This window comes from Aspergillus affinis (assembly GCF_023601865.1).
Source record: "Aspergillus affinis strain CMG 70 chromosome Unknown NODE_88_length_162140_cov_85_896997, whole genome shotgun sequence".
Classification (NCBI taxonomy): Eukaryota; Fungi; Ascomycota; class Eurotiomycetes; order Eurotiales; family Aspergillaceae; genus Aspergillus; species Aspergillus affinis.
In genome coordinates, this window is record NW_026515869.1 from 139,505 (window position 1) to 162,140 (window position 22,636).

General features: G+C 51.7%; 11 protein-coding genes across 11 annotated transcripts; 5 read left to right on the forward strand and 6 right to left on the reverse strand.

The window, feature by feature from the left end:
* Positions 1-280: 280 nt before the first annotated feature.
* Positions 281-1,110, reverse strand: KD926_010901 (uncharacterized protein; the record flags this gene model as incomplete). Its single annotated transcript, XM_053103312.1, has 3 exons — positions 281-855; positions 946-1,012; positions 1,075-1,110. 3 exons carry the CDS (start codon positions 1,108-1,110, stop codon positions 281-283), a joined length of 678 nt encoding a protein of 225 aa, XP_052953346.1.
* Positions 1,111-1,949: 839 nt separating this feature from the next.
* KD926_010902 (uncharacterized protein) lies at positions 1,950-2,684 on the forward strand (the record flags this gene model as incomplete). Its single annotated transcript, XM_053103313.1, has 1 exon — positions 1,950-2,684. The coding sequence occupies one exon, from the start codon at positions 1,950-1,952 to the stop codon at positions 2,682-2,684; it is 735 nt and encodes a 244-aa protein (XP_052953347.1).
* A 582-nt stretch (positions 2,685-3,266) lies between these two features.
* KD926_010903 (thioesterase family protein) lies at positions 3,267-4,323 on the reverse strand (the record flags this gene model as incomplete). The annotated part of the gene is made up of 3 exons (XM_053103314.1): positions 3,267-3,527; positions 3,593-4,151; positions 4,208-4,323. The coding sequence occupies 3 exons, from the start codon at positions 4,321-4,323 to the stop codon at positions 3,267-3,269; spliced, it is 936 nt and encodes a 311-aa protein (XP_052953348.1).
* A 952-nt stretch (positions 4,324-5,275) lies between these two features.
* On the forward strand, positions 5,276-6,634 carry KD926_010904 (uncharacterized protein; the record flags this gene model as incomplete). Its single annotated transcript, XM_053103315.1, has 1 exon — positions 5,276-6,634. The coding sequence occupies one exon, from the start codon at positions 5,276-5,278 to the stop codon at positions 6,632-6,634; it is 1,359 nt and encodes a 452-aa protein (XP_052953349.1).
* A 554-nt stretch (positions 6,635-7,188) lies between these two features.
* KD926_010905 (sugar transporter) lies at positions 7,189-9,043 on the reverse strand (the record flags this gene model as incomplete). Its single annotated transcript, XM_053103316.1, has 4 exons — positions 7,189-7,390; positions 7,525-7,664; positions 7,755-8,112; positions 8,172-9,043. 4 exons carry the CDS (start codon positions 9,041-9,043, stop codon positions 7,189-7,191), a joined length of 1,572 nt encoding a protein of 523 aa, XP_052953350.1.
* Positions 9,044-10,592: 1,549 nt separating this feature from the next.
* On the forward strand, positions 10,593-11,645 carry KD926_010906 (uncharacterized protein; the record flags this gene model as incomplete). The annotated part of the gene is made up of 1 exon (XM_053103317.1): positions 10,593-11,645. The coding sequence occupies one exon, from the start codon at positions 10,593-10,595 to the stop codon at positions 11,643-11,645; it is 1,053 nt and encodes a 350-aa protein (XP_052953351.1).
* Positions 11,646-12,366: 721 nt separating this feature from the next.
* Positions 12,367-14,918, reverse strand: KD926_010907 (C2H2 type zinc finger domain protein; the record flags this gene model as incomplete). The annotated part of the gene is made up of 7 exons (XM_053103318.1): positions 12,367-13,551; positions 13,612-13,713; positions 13,763-13,807; positions 13,862-14,071; positions 14,131-14,663; positions 14,755-14,770; positions 14,832-14,918. The coding sequence occupies 7 exons, from the start codon at positions 14,916-14,918 to the stop codon at positions 12,367-12,369; spliced, it is 2,178 nt and encodes a 725-aa protein (XP_052953352.1).
* A 1,143-nt stretch (positions 14,919-16,061) lies between these two features.
* Positions 16,062-17,948, forward strand: KD926_010908 (putative MFS transporter; the record flags this gene model as incomplete). The annotated part of the gene is made up of 6 exons (XM_053103320.1): positions 16,062-16,313; positions 16,385-16,467; positions 16,529-16,773; positions 16,833-16,999; positions 17,074-17,750; positions 17,813-17,948. 6 exons carry the CDS (start codon positions 16,062-16,064, stop codon positions 17,946-17,948), a joined length of 1,560 nt encoding a protein of 519 aa, XP_052953353.1.
* A 1,061-nt stretch (positions 17,949-19,009) lies between these two features.
* Positions 19,010-20,405, reverse strand: KD926_010909 (fumarylacetoacetate hydrolase family protein; the record flags this gene model as incomplete). The annotated part of the gene is made up of 5 exons (XM_053103321.1): positions 19,010-19,217; positions 19,279-19,375; positions 19,447-19,762; positions 19,840-20,078; positions 20,153-20,405. The coding sequence occupies 5 exons, from the start codon at positions 20,403-20,405 to the stop codon at positions 19,010-19,012; spliced, it is 1,113 nt and encodes a 370-aa protein (XP_052953354.1).
* Positions 20,406-20,483: 78 nt separating this feature from the next.
* Positions 20,484-20,982, forward strand: KD926_010910 (uncharacterized protein; the record flags this gene model as incomplete). Its single annotated transcript, XM_053103322.1, has 3 exons — positions 20,484-20,616; positions 20,673-20,722; positions 20,812-20,982. The coding sequence occupies 3 exons, from the start codon at positions 20,484-20,486 to the stop codon at positions 20,980-20,982; spliced, it is 354 nt and encodes a 117-aa protein (XP_052953355.1).
* Positions 20,983-21,415: 433 nt separating this feature from the next.
* Positions 21,416-22,594, reverse strand: KD926_010911 (uncharacterized protein; the record flags this gene model as incomplete). Its single annotated transcript, XM_053103323.1, has 1 exon — positions 21,416-22,594. One exon carries the CDS (start codon positions 22,592-22,594, stop codon positions 21,416-21,418), a length of 1,179 nt encoding a protein of 392 aa, XP_052953356.1.
* Positions 22,595-22,636: the final 42 nt, after the last annotated feature.

Genomic DNA, 22,636 nt, shown 5'->3' on the forward strand with positions numbered 1-22,636 from the left:
ACGGCTACTACTGAATCCACCCAGTTTAAAGCTTGAACTTTGATTCCATCTGCATGCTCAGCTACTTACATCCAAAAAAAGTCAAGCAGCCATATGAGTCCCATTCCCCGTAATCCTAAACTCCCCAATCCGGACCCAGAAAACAACTCTGCTACCCTAAGTCAAAAGAACCCTCACCACAGTAGAAAAAGAGAATAACTCCAGTAGACAAAAGTGCGAGCGATGGAGTGGTAGGGTAGAGGTTGCAAAAGGGTTGGTTGTTGATGAGACAGCTAAGCAACTATGCAAAGAGATCCTCATTCACGTCGCGGGCGTGGTCAGGCATATACTCCGAAGCAGAGCTCTCCACGTCCTCATCCTTATCCTCATCCTCATCATCATCGTCCTCGATTTTGTAGCTAACCATACCAGAAGCCAGGCTGCTTGCCTTGCGCAGCCGCTTTGAAGGAGTGCCCTGGCCGATGAAGGTCACCTCGTCGTCATCGTCCGCCTCCATTTTCACAGTGTCCTCCATCTTCAAAGTGGAGCCAATCTGGCCGAGCATGCCGCCGATGCGATTCATACCCGCCACGGTAGGACGCAGGGGCTTCTTCGTAGGGGTGACATTCTCTTCGACGGTCTTCGAGTCGGCCGAGTCGGCGTCGCCAGCTGGGCTGGGAGGCTTACGCTTGCTCGAAGAAGGGGTCTTGAGACCGGTGGCCCGAGGCCTGCGGGGAGTGGAAGGACCAGAAGCGTTGCCGTTGCTGATACTGAAACCGCTGTTGGTGCAGGTGGCTTTGCGCATGCGCACGAGACGCTCGGTGATTGCGCGTGCAGTGGGACGGTCGATCGCCTTGCCGTTCTCCACGGTGGTGGCTGATGAATCGTCAGAGATGAACGAGGACGGATGAACGAGGATGGATGGATGAGGGCGGATGGATGAGGGGAGGAGAGAGGGTTACTTACGCCAGGCCTCTGCCACACGCTTGGGATCGACGGAGAGATCATGGGTCTCGAGGATTTTTAGGAGGAGCTGAGAGGGTCAAAATCCAGTTTGAGAGTGGGGAGGGCAAAGGAGGAAAGAGGGCAGCTTACAAGCTGGTCGTTCTCCGGGGTCCATCTCACGGGCATGTTGGTGGTGGTTTGAGAAGGAAGATGTAGATAGTCGAAGTAAGAAGTAGTTGGGGGGAGAGCGATCAGCAGTCAGGGAGAGAAAAGACTGAGGAAAAGTTGAGTGAGAGAAGAGAAGTGGGGGATCTGTTCGAGGGAGAGAGAAAAAAAATGTGAGTAGGGCAAGTGGGAGAGCGAGGGAGAGATGCCAGCCGGCGTTTGCCAGTATTCAAACGGAGGCAGCTCGTCTATTGTTTCTGTCCCACACACCTGTCTCTGACGTTCCTGCGTCTCCCTGAAGCAGTCAACCAGTCAGGCCTCTCTCCAGCCTTCCGGGATGCTGCAGCGGATGTTTGAAGTCGCATTCCGGACGCCATTCACCTCGTCGTTTGTACCCATCGAATCCCTGGGCAGTTGATACAGCTTTGGTCATTCACCAACATCCTGCCCTTCCCCCACTCCATTTGGAGTGTGAAGGATCTGCATCTCCTCGATTTTCGCCGTCGAACCCTCTCTCTATCCCAGACCTGCCCTCGCTACGAAGCCATATAAAGATTCTTTCACTCTGGTCTCTCCTTTCCCCATCCTTCACTCATTCATCTCTCGCTTACAACTCTCTTGTCTCAAAATCCCATTCTCACACTCCATCAATCTCCTCTTCTATCTTTTCTCTTCCTCCAACCTATCTTTTCTCATTCTGATCCTCCGACCATCATCATGGTGGTAAACTGGAAAAATTCTGAGTCGACTGATCGTCTGGTCGCAGCCCTTATTGCTGCTCATCCCACCCTCAGAGTATACACCTTCTCACTCATCCTTCTCGACTGAGAGCTAACGAGGATCAGTTGGATTACAACGGGATGGCCAACTTCTTTGGTCAGAGTGCTACCTACGACGCGATCGAAGGACGATTCCGAAGATATCGAAAAATGGCCGATGAGCTCAAGCAGGAGGCCCGCGCGCTCGGCATCACCAATGCCCTCCCGGGGCGAGGATCGGGTGGATCGACGCCGCGAACCCCGCGGGCCACTCGAGGCGTCACCAAGAAATCGTCTACTGGCAAGGCCCAAAAAGGCACCCCATCCAACTTGACATCTCCCACCCGACGCGCGATCGCCTCTCGCTCTGGAAATGGGGGAATGAGCACCCTGGACGCCATCTGTTTAGATGACACCTCCGAGGATGACCAGAAGGATACAAAGCTGAAAACAGACACCAGGACTGGACCAGCAAGGCTTGCAGACGCTCCTCTTTGGGGGCAGCATGGCGCTGCTGTGCAGGACCAGGGTGGGCCTGATCTGGAGATCGTCGGGGCGCCCGTCCCTGCCGAGGACATTTTTCCCAAGCTCGAGGAACGAGAAAATTCGATGAGTATCTTCTCATCCTTCCCATCCTTGGAAGGCTTCAAAGGTAAGGAGGCCGATCGTGACTTCCCGAGTGTGGCGCCCTCAATGGGCTTGAGCAGAACTGGCACAACCCTGGAACAGACCAACATGAATGAGGATCCTTTCTACCAATCTGACCCCTACTTCCCCATCAACCATGCCGCCTACCCAATGGATAACACGTACTTTGATGAGGGTGGCATGGCATAGTGGGATCAGTCCAATCAGGCACTGTATATTTTTCGGCCTTGTTTTGCTCCTTCCTGTGTACTTTGCTTTTCTGTCTTCTTGTGTCTTTGGTGATACATAACAAGCGGCGATGCTGGGAAGTGGGACTTGATTTTCCACCTGCAAGCTTATGCATTTTCTTGCAGGGAATGATGCCTGCTTCTTACGATTGGCGGGCAGTTTGGTGATAGGTCACTTGCTCGGGCTCGGCGATATAGATTGATTTTCTGGAATTGATCTGTCTATTGAGGGGTTGGATCTAGACGGAGTGTCAAAATGTAACTAATCAGAAAATTCACTAGGGATTCAGATCTTTTGTTTTTACTCAGTAGGCTTTCATCTTTTTGTTCGTACGGCAGTCCAGAGTCACTGACCCGGCCCTAGCCCTCTGCCCTAAACCCTACTACTCCCCAGGTACTCCGTATATGCAGAGTGCATCCCTTCATCTGGGGTCAACGAACAGTTCATGATGATGACTGTATTACATTGCATTCACAATAACTACGTTGTCTTGCATCTGGGAACAACTGGAATATTACTAGTTTCTTTCCATGCTTTTCCCACTCAAATCTTTGACTTCTCCCGGACTCGCAAACCGAAAATATGCAAGACATGATGACTCAAAGCAAGCAGATCCCCATTTTCCGCCAAAATCTGCACCTGCACATCGTACCGGCCATGACGTACGGTAGTGGAATTCGACTTGACCAGCACCCATTGTGTCGACGGCTGCGGCCGCTTCTTGAACTCCACCGACAGACAGAGCGTGGAGAGACCGTACTGATCGTAGAACTTTGGCTGGTGGGTTGCGGGAGGTTGCAAGGGCTACAATTTTACGTGCGTCAGGTAAACGTCTTCGTGGATCTCAACGGGGGTATACAGAATGTTACCATATCAGACAGCAGCGCGAGATGCAGAACATCCGAGATGGCGGACCCATCTCGAAATGAAACCCACACCTCCCGCTGGTGGCCTCCCAGTCTATGGCCCCATAAACCGTTTGATCCGCGGGGCGCCCGCCAGTTCAGCTTGCTGGTGACGGGAGTCGCATCGACCACCGGGTCGTCGATGACCTCGCAATCTCGGACTCGGTCGGGAATTTGACTCGGGCCAATCGAGGATGAGTCCTGCGTCAGACCCTGCTCCTTGGCCATGGCGGCATACGTCACGATGGCTACCGCCGCGGGCTGCTCTGGAGCGGCCGTCGACGCAGAATCCCGCGCCGGGGGCTGAGATCTCGTTTGCGTGAGTTCCACCCTCACAACGCACTGGCGAGAGGATACGCGCAAGCAGGTGCAACGCAACGAGACCAGGCCCGGGACCACCGTTTTCAAAAACTGCACGAAGACATGGATGGGGTCGGGGTATCGAGCGCCACCGAATTCCTGTGAGATGAACTTCTGCGCAGCGGACAGGATCATGACGTTGAGGAAGCCCCCTAGAACGGAACTGCCCACGGAGCTAGGTCAGGAATGACTGATTCAGCGAAGCCGACGGGAACGTACTGCTGTGTGGTCCATTCAGGTGCGATGTTGACGGCGAAGCGATGGCGGGCGCCATGCTCTGGGGCTACGGCGGACGCTGCGTCCAAAAGTGGAGACGGTTTCCCAAGTGACAGCATGGGTCTTGGATGATCGATTCTTCGGCGGGGAAGGGCTCGTGAGAATGAGTATATTAGGACAGTCTCCGGATCAATTGGATCCTCTAGATGGGCGTGCGATGCTCAAACGGTGCAGGATGTAGGAAGCAGCGGGCATTTTCCTGATTGTCGCCGATGACAGCCGACTCCAAATGAGACACAGCAGGCATGTGTTAAATCATGTCTGAAATGAAGGATCAGTCATCAATGCCCCTTGTTGGGCTCACCAATTGAAGGGAAGAGACAGCTCTGGAATGCGAGCTCGATCCTCGGAACTGCCAGGCGGCCAGCCGAGCGATGTAGAATCGATGATGCAATCGAGTATCTGGACTGAAAGAGAGCGCCGTGGCTTTCGACCAGACCTGCGATGTGCCGCTCGTATGAAAGTACGAAATTTCGAGGAGATGGATGAATAGGGGGACGTTGTACAGAGACCGTCGCCGCCGTGGGAGGTACAGCGCGAGGATCCCCGATCGGGTAATATTGGGCGATCGGCAGTAGAAACGAAATGACAGAATGAAATGAAAATGAAAATGGTGTCGCTCAGTGTGGAAGATCTCTGGCCGGCAAACACCGATGGATGCCTGAGCCCCCCTTCCACAACATGCCATTTCAACCTCATCCGAATTTTTACATTTGTTGGTAATTTGCCTCCCATCGCCCCCCGGTGCTGGCCTGACTGCCCAAATCACGTGCCCCGCCGCGGAGTCGCGGATTTCTTTTTTCGTTCCCTTTTCATTTTCTCACTTTCTCCCCGTCCGTCAGCCTTTCCTTTCGTCTTTTCTTCTCCTCCACCTCCTCTCTCTCTCTCTCTCCCCTCCCCTTCCCCACCTCTCCTATCTCCTCCTCTGGGGTCCAATTCCTCCCATGGACACCCCCCTCTTCCGATCTCTTTTCCTTTGATCCATTCCGGCATACCCAGTCCTCGCCAACAATGGAGGCAATGGAGGCCCATCTCTCCTTATGCCGCCCTCCGACGTGGCCCACCAGCCACCCCGGCTTTGACCCCAATCTCACACCGCAATCCCACGGCCCCTCCCCCTCAGCCTCGAACCCTGTTCCCGACGTTCTGAAAGTGGTTCAAGGTCATTCTTCCGGCCGCGGTCTTCAACTCGACATGGAGCAACAACTCCGACTGGTTGAGATCTGTCGATATGCCATGAGCCACTGCGATCCGAAAGCCTACCCAAAAAGTTTCTGGCTCCGCATATCCGCCACGTTCGAAAAAGTTACCGGTCGCAGCTACTCCTGGCAGTCGTGCCGTCGACGCATGATCGCCCTGGTCACCAAACGACTCGAGTTCTGGGGCGCTTTCGAGGAATGTGTCCGCCAGAAGGAATATCCCGACTGCGACATGGTGGACGATGTGGCCGATGAGGTGGATACGTGGCTGGAGTGCGAGGGACGAGTCCCGCAGAAATGCTTGGACAAAAAGGACGAGGCGTGGAGGGCTCATGAGGAGTCATTGCGGCAGCCTCGCGTCGCCGCCCCCCCGCCAGACAAGGCGAGCCCTCAACTGACCCGCACCCCGGAAGTCCCGCATGGCGCGAAAATCCAGCGGGTCGTCAATTGGGTCATGGGTCTGCCGTCCTTGGACGAAATGGATCTCCTCCCACTGCACTGGGGTGAATCTCGAATGGAGTTCTCTCTTCGGAGTCGAATCAATGCAGACGACGAACGCTTGTTGGCCCAGTCCCAGTCCCAGTCTCAATCTCGATCGCCCGGTCAGGATGCCACCATCTCCTACCACCCACGCTCTCGCTCTCCGCAGGCCGAACGACCGACTCGAGCCATCAACCCCGTGCTGGCTCTGGATAGAATCGGACAGAAGTTCCACGCCGCCGCAATGAATCTACACCCGCCTCTCCAAAAGCGCATCAATCCGACCGGGGCAGATGAATCCTCCACCACGCAGAGTCCCCTCCCCGTGGCCCCCGTTGCTCCTCAGATTACCCAACCGACCAACAAGCGACCGCGAGACGATGACCACGAGGCGAACGATCGACCGGTCCGTCGCCTTCGTCAAACACCTCGCAGCCATCCGTCGGAGACGCCGGCATCTGACCAACCGGGTCTGCCGCAAAATCACCTTAACAACGTCGACAACTCGGTGGATGTTGTTTTCGGTAATTTCTGGGGCGGGCTGGCTCCGCTCTTTGGGGATCGTGATCTCAAGCAGCAAGCATCGGCTACGAAATCAGAGTCCGTCATGCGTGATATGCTTCGAGACATTGCCACCGCAATCACCAAGGCCGTCTTGAAAATGAGAGAGGCCGACGACAACGAAGCTTGAAGTCTCAACTCGCTTTCTTTTTTAACGTTCTCATATCCAGCTTTCATTTCCCTGTTCAATTTTCCTTCTGTTACTACCCCCCTCAACGTTTGATTCTCATCTCTCATGTCTTTCAGCCATATTCTTTTCTTCTGCTTTTTCTCCATGTGCATGAGATTGCCTCGAGATACCCCTTCATTCAGATCCGATGTGTTGCATTTTCGTTGCGTTTGTTCAGATAATGTTTTCGGCTTTCGATGTTTGTGTGAATTTGTCTTGTTTTCGAGTTGTCTGTTGCCTGTATAGAATGACCCATTTCGGCAAGTGTTTTGACTTGATTAATTTCATAAACAAATGCGTTTCGATTATTCGTGTGTAGATATTATCAATCTCCATCATGTACGTACATACCAATTCCAAATCGGACGTAAAATCACCCCTCTCTCCCCCCCCCCCTCCCCCCTCTTAAAAGATCCAATTCCTCCATGAATCGTCAATTATACCCCCGGCATCACCACTCACCCATCATCGGTTCACATATAGATATGAATATATATATACCCAATCTCGCTTACCTACTGCCCCTTCTCAACAGTCTCGATAGTCTGAAGCTCCGTCTTCAATCCCACATCCTTAGCACGCAGGTTCTTCTCACGAGCCTCCTCGATCAAGCCGTCCAGTTTGGACTCTCCGGGCTTAGTATGCCACGGCTTCGGACCGCCCTTGCTGAACATTTCTTCCACTTCTTCGAGGGTCTTGTTGCAGGTTTCCGGGTATCTGTTCGTGGATAATTGGAATTAGCCATGTTTTCGCTTTGGCATTTAGGAAGAAACAGGATTTGGGATTTAACGTTCTGGAATGGAAAAGACATTGAGACAGATAGATAGGGTTGGTGAGAGGGGAACACGTACGTGAAGTAGACTTGCAAGGCGGCTCCGACACATAGCACACCGAAGACGATGAACAGTTTCCACTTGATGGACGCAAAGCCGGGGGGCACGAAGAGACCGAGAGCAAAGTTGAAGAGCCAGTTTCCGGTGGCGGCGATGGACTTTCCGAGTTGGTTAGTATGGCACATATACCCGATATATCTCCATGTTTTTCGATCGAATCACTCAGGGAAGGGAGAGATGGGACATACCATGCCTGAGGCTCGCGTTTCGAGCGACCACACCTCTGCAGCGTAAACCCAAGCAACCGGAGCAAGGGTGAGGGCGTACACGATGATCAGGAGATAAGAGAAGGCGATCACGGTGTGGGCCTTAGAGCCGCGCACCCGAATGAGCACATTCAGGTTACCGTCCACGCCGCCGGGCACGTTTTCGCCAGAGGAGAGGACGCCGCCCACGACGAAGTGGCAGACGGCCATGCCTATGGCACCGTACATGAGGAGATTCCGACGGCTGGTCTTGTCAATGTAGAAGAAGATGATGGAGGTGAAGATGATGAACAGGGCGTATTGGATTCCGGACGAGATGAGGAGGATATTTCCTGTGAGGCTTTAAAAGCGTGTTAGTGTCTCTAAATAGCCACACTGAATGGGCTGGGGCTAGCTTACTTGGCCATTTGGAAGACATAAACCACATAGTAGGTCATCACGTTCGCACCGCTGAGCTGCTGCCATGCCTGAACAGTGAACCCAGCCATGGTGCGACGCCACATGCCGTTGTAGAAGAATTTGCGCCAGCCTGGGGCCGCCGAGCGCTCTGCCGCCAGGACCGTGGTGATTTCCTCCCACTCGGCCACGACAAGAGGGTCGTTGACATCGCCCTTGGCTTGGATCCGGGCCAGGGTTGTGATCGCCTCCTCGGTGCGGTCCACCTTGGCGAGCCAACGAGGGGATCGAGGCAGAAATGGCAGACCTATCATTAGGATAACACACGGCACGAACTGCAGGCCCCATGCAAGACGGAAAGCAGCCGGGCCTTCAATGAACGAGCATCCGTAGCCGACGAAGAACATGATGAAAATACCCCACTCGATGGCCAGCTGCTGAATGACGATAATCGAGCCGCGCTTCTCCTTCTTGCTAATCTCGGCCAGGTAAACAGGAACCTGGGAAGACGTGATACCAACGCAAACGCCGTTGAGGACACGGCCAGCCATCAATGTGCCGAATCCTGAAACACCAGCCTGAATAGCAGTTCCGATCAGCCACCAAAAACAGGCGAACATGATTGAGTCTCTGCGGCCGATCTTATCGGAGATTGGACCGGCCATAAGAGAGCCAACCACTGATCCTGCAGCAAGCGCGGAGTTGATGGCGCCCTGGATAACACCGTGGGGATTGCCAAAGAAGTCGATGTACTGTTGGGTTCCGATAATGGCGGACATGGACGAAATGTCGAAACCGAATAGCATGCCTCCTACCGTCGCAATAATTGCGACAAAGTAGACATTGTAAACCTTGGGGAAAGTGGGAAGGTTCATGGCTGCGCTGAGTAGATTGCTCCTTTCCTAGCCTAACAAAACCAATGTATAGCCTCCTAGCAAGGGAGGTTGTGGGTTACTTAGAGCCGCGTGAAACGGAACAAAAGGCGCAAGAGAATAAGAAAAAAGAAAGATGACATGCCCTCCGGGGTTTGAGAGCCAATCTTATACCCCCCATACCCCGCTGGGACTTGCGGAGATATCTGTGGAGCAGAGTAGCAGCCCAACTGGATCGTGAAAAATTGATAGTTTTAGTCGTATTTAGCCTGGAGACCATATGACACCGATAATTTAAAACAATAATCATTGAAAAGTCAGCCAACCATGCTAAGCTCGTTAAGAAGGAGAACGCTAGCTCCCCTTGTTGAGCAGAGCCATTGGTAGATGAAGAGAGCTTCGACATACGAAGTTGGATTTCGTGTCAGACTGTACACACAAGTGCACAACCTGGGATTTTCCCACCGGCTTTTCTCCATCTTGGGGCAAGTCTCCCCAAAGCCAAAGGGGCTTCCCGCCTTGGGTTTCATTCGCGATGGCGATAGGTGCGACCAGCCCAGCTCGAGCGTGTTGAGGTAATAAATAAGCGTACAACGGGCCCCTAGCGCCATGCACGACCGTAAGGCCTTTCCACGATTCGCACCCCGCCTTTTAGGGGGTTGCCAAATCGACTGGTATAACCAATGGGGTGGCGTTGGGTGGCTTTATTTTCTGGGGCTCGGATAGGCCCCAGACGAGGGAGGCGCTGGCATGGTCTTGAATGAAACCGCTCTAGCTCGCTGGCCGAGACGTTCGTTGGTGGAAATTGTCTGTCAGGCCAGAGGACCCAAGCGCCTTCGTTCGAGAGGATTTGAAAATCATGGTGGTATCTGAAGTGCCCGAATCGATCATATTTGCACGGCGTTTGATCGCGCGAGGCCTGATCGAATCATTTCTTTGTTGGAATCTGCAAGCAAATCGTGGTCAGTTGAGATATGGTCTTCGGAGCCTTGAAAGGAGTCATTTCTAACCATCTTTATGATCAGGTATCATCTTAATATATCCCCATCCGGTGATCTCTCCGTCTTCAACTTTCGTGATGACGATTAGGCAAGAAGTTGATGCGGTGCCGGGCTCATACCCTGTTGGAATACGAGGTATTGGAAGTAGTAAAAATGATCCGAATATTCATTCTTGAATTCATGAAGGTCTTGGGTCGCTGACGACTCGGGCTTCGTGTGATGGCTCGGACTTTGGCCTCTACCCACAGAGGAGAGTCTTGTCGTCTAGAAGATGAACAGACCGGCAAGTTCCACTGGGAGATCGTTACCGCTCTTTCTCTTGAAACTTACTTCAGATTGTTTCTGTATTGGGTTGAAGATGGGATCATTTCTTCTTAACGGAGCATCCCATTATTCGCACACTCGACTAACGGAGATTTTCAGTTTTCCAGAACAGCTTCGATATGCTGTGAATCATTCTCTTTCATTCTCTCTCTATCTCTCTACCTTTCAACTCTCAACTCCTTGTTTCTCTACCATTCTATGACTACGCGTCACTGTTCTAGGTCAAGATGTTTCGTCACTGGACCTCTATTTTCAGCCTGATCCTGCTGTTTTCCATTTTCGCCTTTGTGGACGCCGGTCATCCTCTCTGGGAGTTCTCGACCAAGATTAAGCGTGCCATTCCGATTGATCTCAACTGGCCGAGCATCACAACCTGGCCTGGTGGTACTGTTACATTCTGCTGGGAAGATGAAGCTACGCGGCAGCAACTAGGCTATAGATTGCGCCACGCCATGAATTTGTGGTATATGGCTGGGCTGCCCGGGAATTTCAGATTCCAAGAGGTCGCTCACGAGGACTGTATGAGAGACCGCCGCAATTCACTAGTCATTCATAAAGCCCCTGGATCTATCGAGTACATAACAACTGTCGGCAAGTATGTTGGTCCTGTTGATGCGATCAATCCAGGACCTTACGTCTATTTCAATGACGAAGATGAGCCCAGTAGTAATAATGCTGCAAGAAATACTATTGCGGAAAAGATTGCCCATGAAATCGGACATATCTTTGGCTTGTACCATGAACATCAAAATCCCTATTTTTGGCGAGTCCGTTCTCTATTTACGCTAGGTTGCGAAAATATCGAAGGATATGACTGGACAACCGCGCATTTAACCCAGGAGGAAATCTGGGGTGAGAATGGGGTCTGTGTTAACTACAACGCGGCCCTAGAACACGACTGGGCGACCGCTGCCCATTTCCTTCCCCGCCCAGAGCTTGCCTATATCCCTCATCCTGATCGTGAGTCAGTAAACGAAGATGTGGACTGGGATTCAATTATGCTCTACCACAGCAATGTAGCCTCTAAACGGGGCGCTCCACGGGGTTATTATCCCACTCTGAAAAGATCAAGAAATGGTATTGGCTACAAAATCAGACTCAAGCGCGCTCCTAGTCAAAAAGATGTTCAAGGGTTAATTCGTCTCTACGACGCCTCGGAGCAACGACCGCTTCCACGCCTCTATCACGACCCACGCAGCGAATATCACACCGCATTTCAGAATCTGCAGAATTTTCAAGCATGCGATTGGCCTCCGCAGGCTGGGCCTGCGGGTGGGTGAGGTTGCAGTTGTGCTGCCTTTGCTTCCTCCTTTACGGAGTGGTTGCCATGTTGTTCAAATAGGCAGGTCGTGGAAATAGTTGCGCGTTCCTCCGGAAGGTCCGCAAAATTAGCAATCGAAGTATCTTTCTTATTGAGAAGCCGTTCCGAGCCCTTCGCCTCTGTGGCCTAATGTAGACTAATGTCTCCCACAGAGGCCTCCTAGATAGGGGTCCTCGATCCTATGAGTCAAGCTGATGTCCCCATTCTGTCCTACTCCGGTGGGAAGAGTACTCTGCCGGGAGCAAACGCTGGCCCCCAGCTCCTTGATGATAGGTTCGGACCCCAGAAAAGGCATATTGCACGTTTTCGGCATCTGGATGGCAGGTCTAGGTACTGATCAGCGATTGTAGAAAGAGAGGTGTCAGTCTAGACGTTGACGTTGTGGAGTTGAAAGGGAAAAGGTGGAGATCAGGTGGGTTTGGGCACGTGGGGTCCCTGATCCATCGGTGCCTGAGGCGACATCGGGATTTCGAGATCTCCGGATGGACACGCACCCGTTACTTCGGCCATGAGTGTGTTGCTTCGAAGACCAATTATTGGCCTCATTACATATAGTCATACGGTACACAGAGTATATAATATATCAGGGCCAAACCGCATCGTGCATATGATGGGGAAAAAAAAAGGGGTATTGAACAGTAAGGTATGCGAATCCTGCCCGGTCCAAAGACCAGCGCTATCTAATGACACAGAGTAATCCATTTGTCGACGATCTCCTCCATGTCATGGGCAATCCCCCATTGTGATATAAGGCAGCGGAACAGCTTTTGCATGGAATTCATTTCGTAAAGTAGATTCCGGCTGGCACGCATACCCGGTGGAGATTCGGTTCTCCCTTCCTCGATAAAACGCCGCGTCTCGGATACTCCCGACGATCCTGCACTTTCACATCCGAGGTTCAGGTCAGATTGGGAAAGCAGGGTATCTTTCCAAGCGATTGTGCGCGGCAGCTTTACATTGGTCACGCCGGCTAGGGAGAAGACGACGTAAACAGTTGCCGCCGCAAAAAGCGAGCTGGGCATATGGATAACGTGAGCTCGGCCTCTAGGTAGCTGTTCGATGATGTCCTGGATCGCAATAGCATGCAGCAAGGCCCGCCGAGCGTCTTCCGTGTTGACCCACCTAGCCATATCAAATCCAGCCTTCATGGTACGAGAGCCACCGGACACATGCTGGGCGACGTCGAAGCGGGAGCAAACATGTCTACAAAGCACGGTCGAGTTGATCATCGTGTCCAAGCAAATTGTGTGCCAGCGTAAGAGTACCTCAAGCCTTTCTGGGGCTGCGAGATGGATGCTCATAGAAATCGTCTCATGGACCTGGGCCAATGCCCTTTTGACGTCAGAGCGGCTGGGGACACCAACGGCGACCAATTCACTGTCATCGGAGTCTGAAACCAACGACTGCAGCCCTTCGAGGACAACGCGCAATGCGAAGGCTGATAACTGATAGTCAAGGGGGCGGATACTGCCGACGGGAGGGAAAAGAGAGCGGAATATCAATCTGAATGAAGGCTGATCTGTCGTTTGAGAACGCATGTGTACTAGCCACTCATCGGGGCTCCCAGCATCGAATGCAGTCTCATTGCTGGGCAAGATGAGCGGGTTGGCAACATGTCGCGTGGATGCACCGTCGCCAGACATCTGTGCAACGAGACCATCCAGTACGTGGTATGCAAGCAATGCACGTTGCTGGATCTCTCTTGCGGCCCATTGCCGCCATTTTTGATCTTTCTCGGTGCTCGAAGCCGTTGGGAAGGGAAAATTCTCTAATGAGAAAGGTGCGCAGTCTAACATGCCACAATGCCTTGCCCAGAAGAATCCGAGGGGGCGGAAAACCTGACTCGTCGTGCGGACGACCCTGTTCTAAGTTGAAGGCATTTTAGCACAGGTTTTAGACCGCAGGGTCAGATATTGCTCACTTACTTTAGACAATGCACCGTATATCTGACCCAGAAGGGCAGTGACGAGAAGCTGAACGCCTTTGCAGGCGTCATAAGGGCCCCGATGTGTGATAAGAGATTGCCACTGCGGATGTTAACGTGATGGAAAGACACGGCTTAGAGACGAAGCTTACCGAGGTAGCCACAGCGGTGTGGGCCAGCCGCCACAATGCCTCCCCCTATTCGAATATCATGAGCAATTATTTATTTGATTTGATAATGACACAACTTACCTTGGCCACAGAGTCCTTGGGCCCTAGGTACAGGGAGCCAAGAGCCATGGCGTTCAACAGAAGAGGATGCGTACATTCCCGGAATACGAAAGTTGCCCGATGCAAGATAGGAAAGGTCGGGATGAACCTGACGAAAAACATATGCAGGCACTCATCAAGGAATACCGAGTTAATAGATGTTGCCTTAATCGCAGCTGTCACGCTAGAAGACTATTGACGGTAGCAATTAATCTCTGCTCACACTCGCGAGGAATTCTGGATTACCGTACCGAGCTCGTCACCATTTCAGTGACATCCCGTACAGCCTCCCGGCTACCCCCAAAGGGGATTGCACCTATAGATGAGCTACGATCGTCAAACGAATTTGGGGATCCAAAAGACATCGTATTGGCATCCTGCACCACGGGCGGAAATGGTAGAGCACCCAAGGGCATCTGCCATTGATCCGTGGTGTCCGATGACATGATGCTTTGGAAAAGGCCCTCGGAATCGGGCCATATCAATGAGAAATCTAGATCCGACGCCGCCTGGTGTAACCCGAAATCTTGATCGGATTGTGATGCCTCCCATGACTGGGTTTGCGTAGGGGTTGGAATTGTGGGATTTGCAGGGACCTTGATAGTATCCCAACATGGCAAGGGGTTTAGGGAATTGGGCTGGGCGACTGCATGGCCCGGTTGATGTTCTCGAGCATGTTTGGAGTTTGCAGCCCGAACATGCAGTTTCTCATGTCGAGTAAGGGCATCTTGACGGGCAAATGGCCTATTGCATTCCTTACAGATAAACGGTTTTGAGCCAGTATCTTGATTGTCACATCATCAGCGTTCAGGTCGGCCCCTGAGCTTAATGGCTTGGCTGCGCATGGGGGAATCCAGATCAGAGGGCGTTCTTACGGCAGCGTTCGTGTCTCTAAATGCCGGTGATTAGCAAGGTCTCCACCAAGGCAAGCAGGGACGGGAGTTGTAATTACTCTTAGATGCTCCGCTTTGGAGAAGGCCTTCTGGCAGACTCTACACACCAGCGTCTTGACCCCGGGGGATGTGGTGGTTTGTGGCATGACAATAACCAACACCAATCTATAGGGACTAATTGAGGATGGTGGTGGTGGTGGTGATTGATTAGCACGAGTGCCCAAACACCGCAAGTATTAGCGGGTGTCGCAAACAGGCAGCGCGGTGCATCGTGAGCCCGGGGCAAGACGAGGCGATACTTGTTCGGTGGATTGTGGAGAGCCCGCAGTTTGTGGGGCGCGTGGCAACCGGCGCCTTGGCACGTGAGGCCCGGCTGTCGCGAACGGGATCTTTGACGGCCTTCATCTTCCATTCTACTCCGTACATTTTACATCATTGCTCTGGTTTGAGTTTAGGCTGACGAGCGCTGCCGTTGCCCCAATTTCCGAAAGACTGTGGCACCTCATATTGTTTCATTCCAAAATCCAGTACCTCAAACACTAACAAAGCGACGACTTTAACCCGAGCTACCGAGTCAGATCTCGGATATCCCGATGAATTCGGGAAGCCTGCCTCAAGTAACCCTCGAAATTGTGGCCAAGAGATTAGTGGAAATGTTGTACGAGGGATCCGATTCCCATAGACAAGCCTCAGCTCCAAAAATCTTATCCACCCTCTTGGGTTCTTAGCGAGAGGATTGGAAATCGGAACCGGACTTCGGGCTCGTCGGCAATCCTTCTCCCGACGAGGTTGACTTTGTGGTTCTGATCGCTGGTCCGTCCAATCGACTAAGGCCGGACTATTCAAGCATGACAGACTCGGGGAACCTCCTGACCATTGTCGGATTTGTGACTCGATGAGGTGGTGGAGAGCCCTCCGCAAGTTCTCCACGACAATTCCTCCCCCAACGTTGACCGGGGAGTCGCCATTGTCTGGGTCTCTGGGCATACCCCGGGATGAGTGCTACTCCCGCGTACATGATAGGCTGAAAACCCTGCCTGGTCCAAATCCGCGTGGGCCCGGTCAGTCTTTTATTCTTCGGCTAGAAAGGCCTGACTGCATGGAGGCGCAATAGTGCATCCTCTCTAGGGACTGTACGTGGTCCTTTTCCTCCTGCTTATCCCCCGGACCTTTCCAGTCTTCTTCCAGATAGTCGTACTCAGAAGCACTATCTCTCCGCCGGTCGTCACGCTATTGATCGAAGAATTCGCTTTTCACATCGAGCCTCCGACGAGGAATTCGCAAACACAATGACTGCATCTATGGAGATGCAAAGGCATGTCCATGCCGACGATAACGAGGGCACCTCTCAGCCAGGGAAAGCCGACGTTGACCTTGTAGAAAGCACGGAGGCTGGGATTCCTACCACATATGCTGATATTGTGGCCTCGCGTCTTTCGAAACCACACCGAGATTATTTGATGGAACGCCATGGCACGCTCGAGCTGGACCCTATCCCCAGTCTGGATCCTGCTGATCCCTATAACTGGCCGGGATGGAAGGTTGGTGTCTTATAATGATGCAAGATAACGACTTGTCGACTCGGGCTGATTGATATGATTTTCGCTTCTAGAAATTGGCAAACCTGCTTTTGGTAGCATTCCACGCATGTATGGGAACTTTTGCTGCGGCGGGTATTATTCCAGCTTATGCAACGTATGGCGCTTCCTACAGACAACTCACTTGATCTGGCATCGGCTAATCGAATGCTCAACAGAATTTCAGAAGAATATGGTGTTTCGATCCAGAGAGCCAGTTATCTGACCTCGCTCCAAATCGCCATCCTAGGCGGAGCACCTTTGTTCTGGAAGCCTTTATCCAACCGCTACGGTCGTCGACCTGTCTTCCTTACTTCCCTGGTATGCAGTCTCGTTTGTAATGTAGGATGCGCCAAGAGCACCGATTATGCATCAACCGCTGCCTGCAGAGCTCTGCAGGCATTCTTCATCTCGCCAGCATCCGGTAAGGCACAGAGTTATCCATATTTTGCGGACGGGCTTTCAGCTGACAAGTGAACCAAGCTATCGGAAGTGCGGTGGTGATGGAGACGTATTTTAAGAAAGATCGCGCTCAGTACATGGGCGTGTGGACACTGTTGGTCACTTTGGGAATTCCGTGCGGCCCCTTCATCTTTGGTTTCGTTGCCTACCGAGCAGGCTATGAGTGGATTTATTGGGTGCTTGCAATCGTTAGTAAACTCCTTTCTTGTACCCCTTTTGCTGCATCAGTCGCCCATAGCTGACTTGCGTTGTGCCTCCCTAGGTAAACGGAGTTCAATTCATCTTGTATCTCTTCCTGGGCCCAGAAACTCGCTACATCGACAGTAACGTCGATCCGAAACAACCATCATGGATGAGGGAATATGTGCTTTTGAGACGCATTGACCCGACGCCATTTTCATGGTTCGAGTTCGTCAAGCCGCTGACCATGTTTATGTATCCCTCTGTAATTATCCCAGCGGCAGCGTACGCGATGGTCTTCTGTCTGAGTAACGTGTTGGCGACCGTGGAGGTGCCCGAGTTGTTTCAGGAAAAGTTCGGGCTGAACACAGAGCAACTGGGCCTCCAGTTTCTCGGTCCAATTATCGGATCCCTCATTGGCGAGCAGGTCGGAGGCAGGCTATCCGATGTCTGGATGAACCGGCGTGCGAAGAAGACCCAAAACAAGCCCGAACCCGAACACCGTCTCTGGCTCAGCTATATCGGGTTTGCCCTGTCCATCGTCGGCATAATTGTCTTCCTTGTATGCACGCAGCAGGCTAAACAGGGACACTGGACCGTGGCCCCTGTCGTTGGAATTGCCCTGGGAGCCGGAGGTAACCAGATTATTACCACCGTCCTCATAACGTACGCCGTCGATTGCTATCCTCAAGAGGCTGCCAGCGTCGGGGTGTTTATCACATTCGTCCGTCAAATCTGGGGTTTCCTGGGTCCTTTCTGGTGAGTTGATCCCCCATCACATCCAAGTCGGTATGTATCTCCATCGCTAACGGTCATGTCAGGTTCCCACCCATGTTCGAATCTGTCGGCATCGCTGCGAGCTCGGGTGTTGGTTGCGCTCTCATCGTGGGTGTCAGTGTAATTCCAACGATCATCCTCCACTGGAGGGGGCGAGCATGGCGTCCGGCCACCGAGTAAAGCTTGGATGGGTTGTTTCGCGAATGTAAGATTGGACGGCTCGGAGGTGGGGATGGACTTTCGACACGGAGAGGATATAGAACTAGACTTGATTAGAATGAGCACACAGAATTAGACAAGTTCAGTATATAAGCGAGCGAACTAGTAGCATAGAAAGATCACAATATATACAAGAGGAAAAACAAATTCTTCAACCCAAAAACGTTCCCATCACTTTAAGTACTTCCAGCTAAAAGAGCATTCTCGACCCATAGTCCACAAAAATTTTTCTCAAGCCCCCGAGTTTACCCATCCAATATCAAAGCTTCGGGAAAGCGAACAGTCAGACCACTTTTAGTGCCCAGACGGCTTGCCCGATCGGCCGCCCCGAACAAGAACTGGCCCGGTCCTTCGGGATGTTGGTGAATAAAGTCGGCATTCAGCGTCCCTGGATGTTTGTTTCTTGGCTACACGGATAATACTTTGTTCATTTCAAATAAGACGTCTACACTGCATAGAAAAGGGTGTGATGTGCTCATCACCCATAGTTGAAGCGTACAGGCATCTTCTGCAGCTATAGTGGACTTAGCTGTCAGCCGCACTGTACTGCAGGATGCGGACAAGGCCTCCGCCGCCCGGGATAAACTTATATCCACTCCACCCATGGGCCATGACTAACGGAACTATACATTTGCTCAAGATATACAAGCTCACTTGGTGAATTCTCGGAATGGAATCTTTTTTGGTCCCTTGTTATTCTTTCGTATTTCTGAGCTCGGCTTATGTTCTTCCACCCTGTAAATGTGATCCTTCTGGCGAGTGTGGGGACTTTTGAATGCGCGTCGTGGGGATTTGTGGAGAGGTAGGTATGGGATGGCGGCCTGAGGAATACACATCACACTGCTCACAACGCATCTGCTAAGGTCTTCTTCATGAAACAGAATTAGAATCTCTACGCAAATGAATCATAGAAAGTATTCTCATGACAGCAATTTGAGTCCTAGATATTGGTCATGTATTCTATCTCTCATGGAACATACATTTCATCCAGCCTATATCAACCATATTCTAGTCCCGTTACTTCATAATTGATTTTCAGTCTTGTTAATAAGCGTTCCAACGTGCGGAAGCAACTCGACGGCAAATTCATCGCCCGCCTTCAAGAACTCCTTGGGGTTCTTCGCCGCTCCGACGCCAGGAGGAGTACCAGTCAAGATGATCGTTCCCGCAGACAAGGTCGTTCCTTGGGACAAGAAACTGACCAGCTTGGGGACGCTAAAGATCAAGTCCCTGTTTCGTCGAATTAGCTTCAATGTCGCTGGCTTAGTCTTGGCAGGGCTTAATTCCTTACGTTAGAGGACAATCCTGCATAACCTTGCCGTTTTTCAGCCCGCGAATCTGGAACTGGCTGACGTCGGGAAAGTGCGCGGCGGATACAAGAGCAGGGCCTAACGGGAATGAGACTATCAGCTTGTGACCTATGCGACGCATGAATGGATAGAGGAATATGTCGGCATACCAATTGGGCAGGCAGTGTCAAATCCCTTGGAGAAGCACCACTGGCTCTGATTCATCTGCGAGGTGCGACTAGAGACATCGTTGGCTGCCGTGTAGCCAAGGACATAGTCCAATGCCTCCTCCTCGCTAACATCCTTCGCGTCGCGACCAATTACGATGACCATCTCTGACTCATAGTCGCCCGTGCTATCGACTTGTGTGATCTTGGGGAGAACAGTGGGAGCAGGCCAGGGATCGGCGAGGGAGGTAGACGGTTTGATGAACAACGTTGGAAGGTCGGGAATGGCCATCTTCATCTCAGCGGCATGCGACGCGTACTATGCTCAGCGTTCAGCGGCGGGTCTCTCTCTAAGGATGCGCGCGCCAGTGCGCCTCGGCTGCGATTCATACGTACGTTCAGTCCAATGCATCGAATCGAGCCAACTTCATTTTGCGACAAGGGAGACAGGATTCGCCCGATCGTTTCTGTCGACTCGACTTTCTGGCCCGGGCTGAGCACCGATGTCCCAGAGAATGGTCGCACGGAGACATCCTGCCCTTGATACAGAGCCAACCCCACGTCGATTTTCGGGTCGACTGGCTCTCCGATCAAGATCTTCGAGGGGTTAGACTTGGGATTGAAGCGCACAAGGCCTGCTATAGGTCAGATGACTTCACATTGCTGCGAACGATGCGCAGAGCAACAGATATTGATAAGTAGCACGTACGCGAGAAAGTGGAGGCGATTTTAGACATTTGTGCTGTTGCTTGTAGACAAAATGGCGGGGTAATGGCGACAGGGAGATTGAAATCGAGATGATAACCATCAATGGTAATTGTTGAAATGTCCCAAACCTCACGGAATATCCGACCACGACGGACGTTGTAGCGGGGGAGGAAGTGGGTGCGTCGGAGGAAGTTCGGCACGCTTCCCCACGTTGCGATCGTGGGGATGTCGGTCCGATCATACGGCGTATCCATTAAAGCGAGAAGGCCCGTGAACTTTATTAATCGTATCTCAAGGTTTCCTTCAATCCTCTTCCAAAGTTATCAGTCACCATGTCATCTCCTCAAGGTCCCTACCGTCTTGTGACCGTCAACACCGCGCCCGAAAGGGCCAAACGACTCATCGGACGGGTAGTTGAAGCTCTGAAAGATCAGTACACCATCATCCATGTGGACAACTGCGAGAGTATGACATTCCTATGCGATGTCTATTGAGTGGCTTGGATATTGATGGTGATATAGAAATCGAAGAAGTTGCTCCCAAGGTGAAAGAGCACATGCCTGACGTCCTGGTAAGTCCACACTATTGGCGATTCGCAATCATTCTCGAAACCTGGGAGGGTCGAGCATTACCGGTACGTTGCGACTAACAGTCCCTTAGTTCAGCGCTTCCATGTGGACCGACGAGCAGGCTCGCGAGATCCATTCCATTGCCCGGGAAATCAGGCCGGACATCAAGCTTCATGCTATTCCGGAAGGACTGCAGGTAGAACGGGGTCCCGACGCGGTGGTGGAATACCTCTGTGAAAAAGTGCCAATCCTTTTGGGTTAGAAAATGAGCCGTGATACTCTGTAACTGGTTCTTGTAAATAATTCGATGCCGATGTTATGAAATAGATTCAGCTGACAACCGACTGGAAGTATATTTTATGACGTAGTTCCTGTCCATGGATGGCCCAAGTGAGCCACGAGAAGAATCACGGAGCCAACGCACATGTACAGCTCGAGATACCGATCAAATGACCTTTCTAGATTCTTCTTCATTCATTATTTAGCTCTGGAGCAAGAAATCCCAAGTAAGGGGAAAAAGAAAGGAAAACGAACGGACCAACCCAGAGCTGCTTAGTCAGCGAGTATAACGTAACTAATCGGTAAGCGAGTCGGCCACCTTGGCCGGTTTGGCGGGCCAGCGTATATGCTTATATGATTCTTACACCAAAAATGAAGCTTTTCATATCTAAATTAAACTGTTTAGAAGCCCGGAGTTAGATGGTTTGATTCGGGCATCTTGTACGTATATGTCCAACAACATGACACCGACTACACCGCGGCGGCGCCCGCCGACGTGGCTGACTATCCAGAGGTCCTGTATCACCAGCTGCTTCCTCCGCAGCCTGCGCGTTGGCGAAGGCCTCACGGGCTTCCTGAATTGTGAAGCCATCCAGACCATGCATCTGGTGTTGATTGCGCTGCTGCTTTCTTTTTTGTCGTTCAACAGTCTCACGAAGTTGAAGGTTTTCATGCTCTATTGGCCGGCTCTCCTCTCTGCAGAAGATGAGGTTATCCAGAACCTTTGTCGGGTCAAAAGGAACAATTCCGGAGGCTTTGAAAGCACTCTGGATATTGGCCTTCTTAAAGGCTTGGACGTGGGCTTCTGGATATATATCAAGAAAGTCAACTTTATCGATATGATGATATCCTGCTCGTACAAGCCTTTCAATAAGATTGCTGTAGGCGCTTTTCAATGGTGAAAAGCAGGCTATATCCAACGGTTGACAGCGAGGAGAGGAATTGGCGGGCATGCAGATCGGTATAATATCATATTGACGACATATATCATCAAAATGAGGTGTTAAATGGGAGTCATGTCCGTCAAGGACTAAGAGGCTATATTGGCCTGTTCTCCGGTCCTTAATATAAGGAATAAAGTGTTCCTTGAGCCAGTGTTCACCGATTTCCCGGTTAGTCCATCCATTTGACGATATATTGATACGCCATGAAGAAGGTGTATTGCCTTCAAACCAGGCTTGTGTATAAGTCTTTGCCTTCACTACCAAGTATGCCGGTAACACCCATCCGGCGGCATTAATACACTCAATTGAAGTTATCCATTCCCGATTTCCAGGCTGTATAAGAAAGGGCCTTCCCTCACAGGACGAACGTGTCACCACCTTAGCAGTGGCTGCCAGGCCCATGGCGAAGCCTGTTTCATCAAAATTGTAGATATCTTCATCAGCAATCCCGTACATGGCGATGGCGGCTTGTACGCGTTGAAACCAGGCTTGTATAACCTTAGGATCCTCACACTTCGCCCGCTTATAGCTGATCTGACGAGAAAACCGACTTTTCAAGGAATCATGCCGGGAAATGAAGTTATATACCCATTTCTCTCCGACAAAGGCTGTTGCGTCTTGGGAACGCTTTCGGATCAAGATTGACGCCATATCACGGACCTGGAACTGTCTCGGCGGCGCGCCGCGTTGATC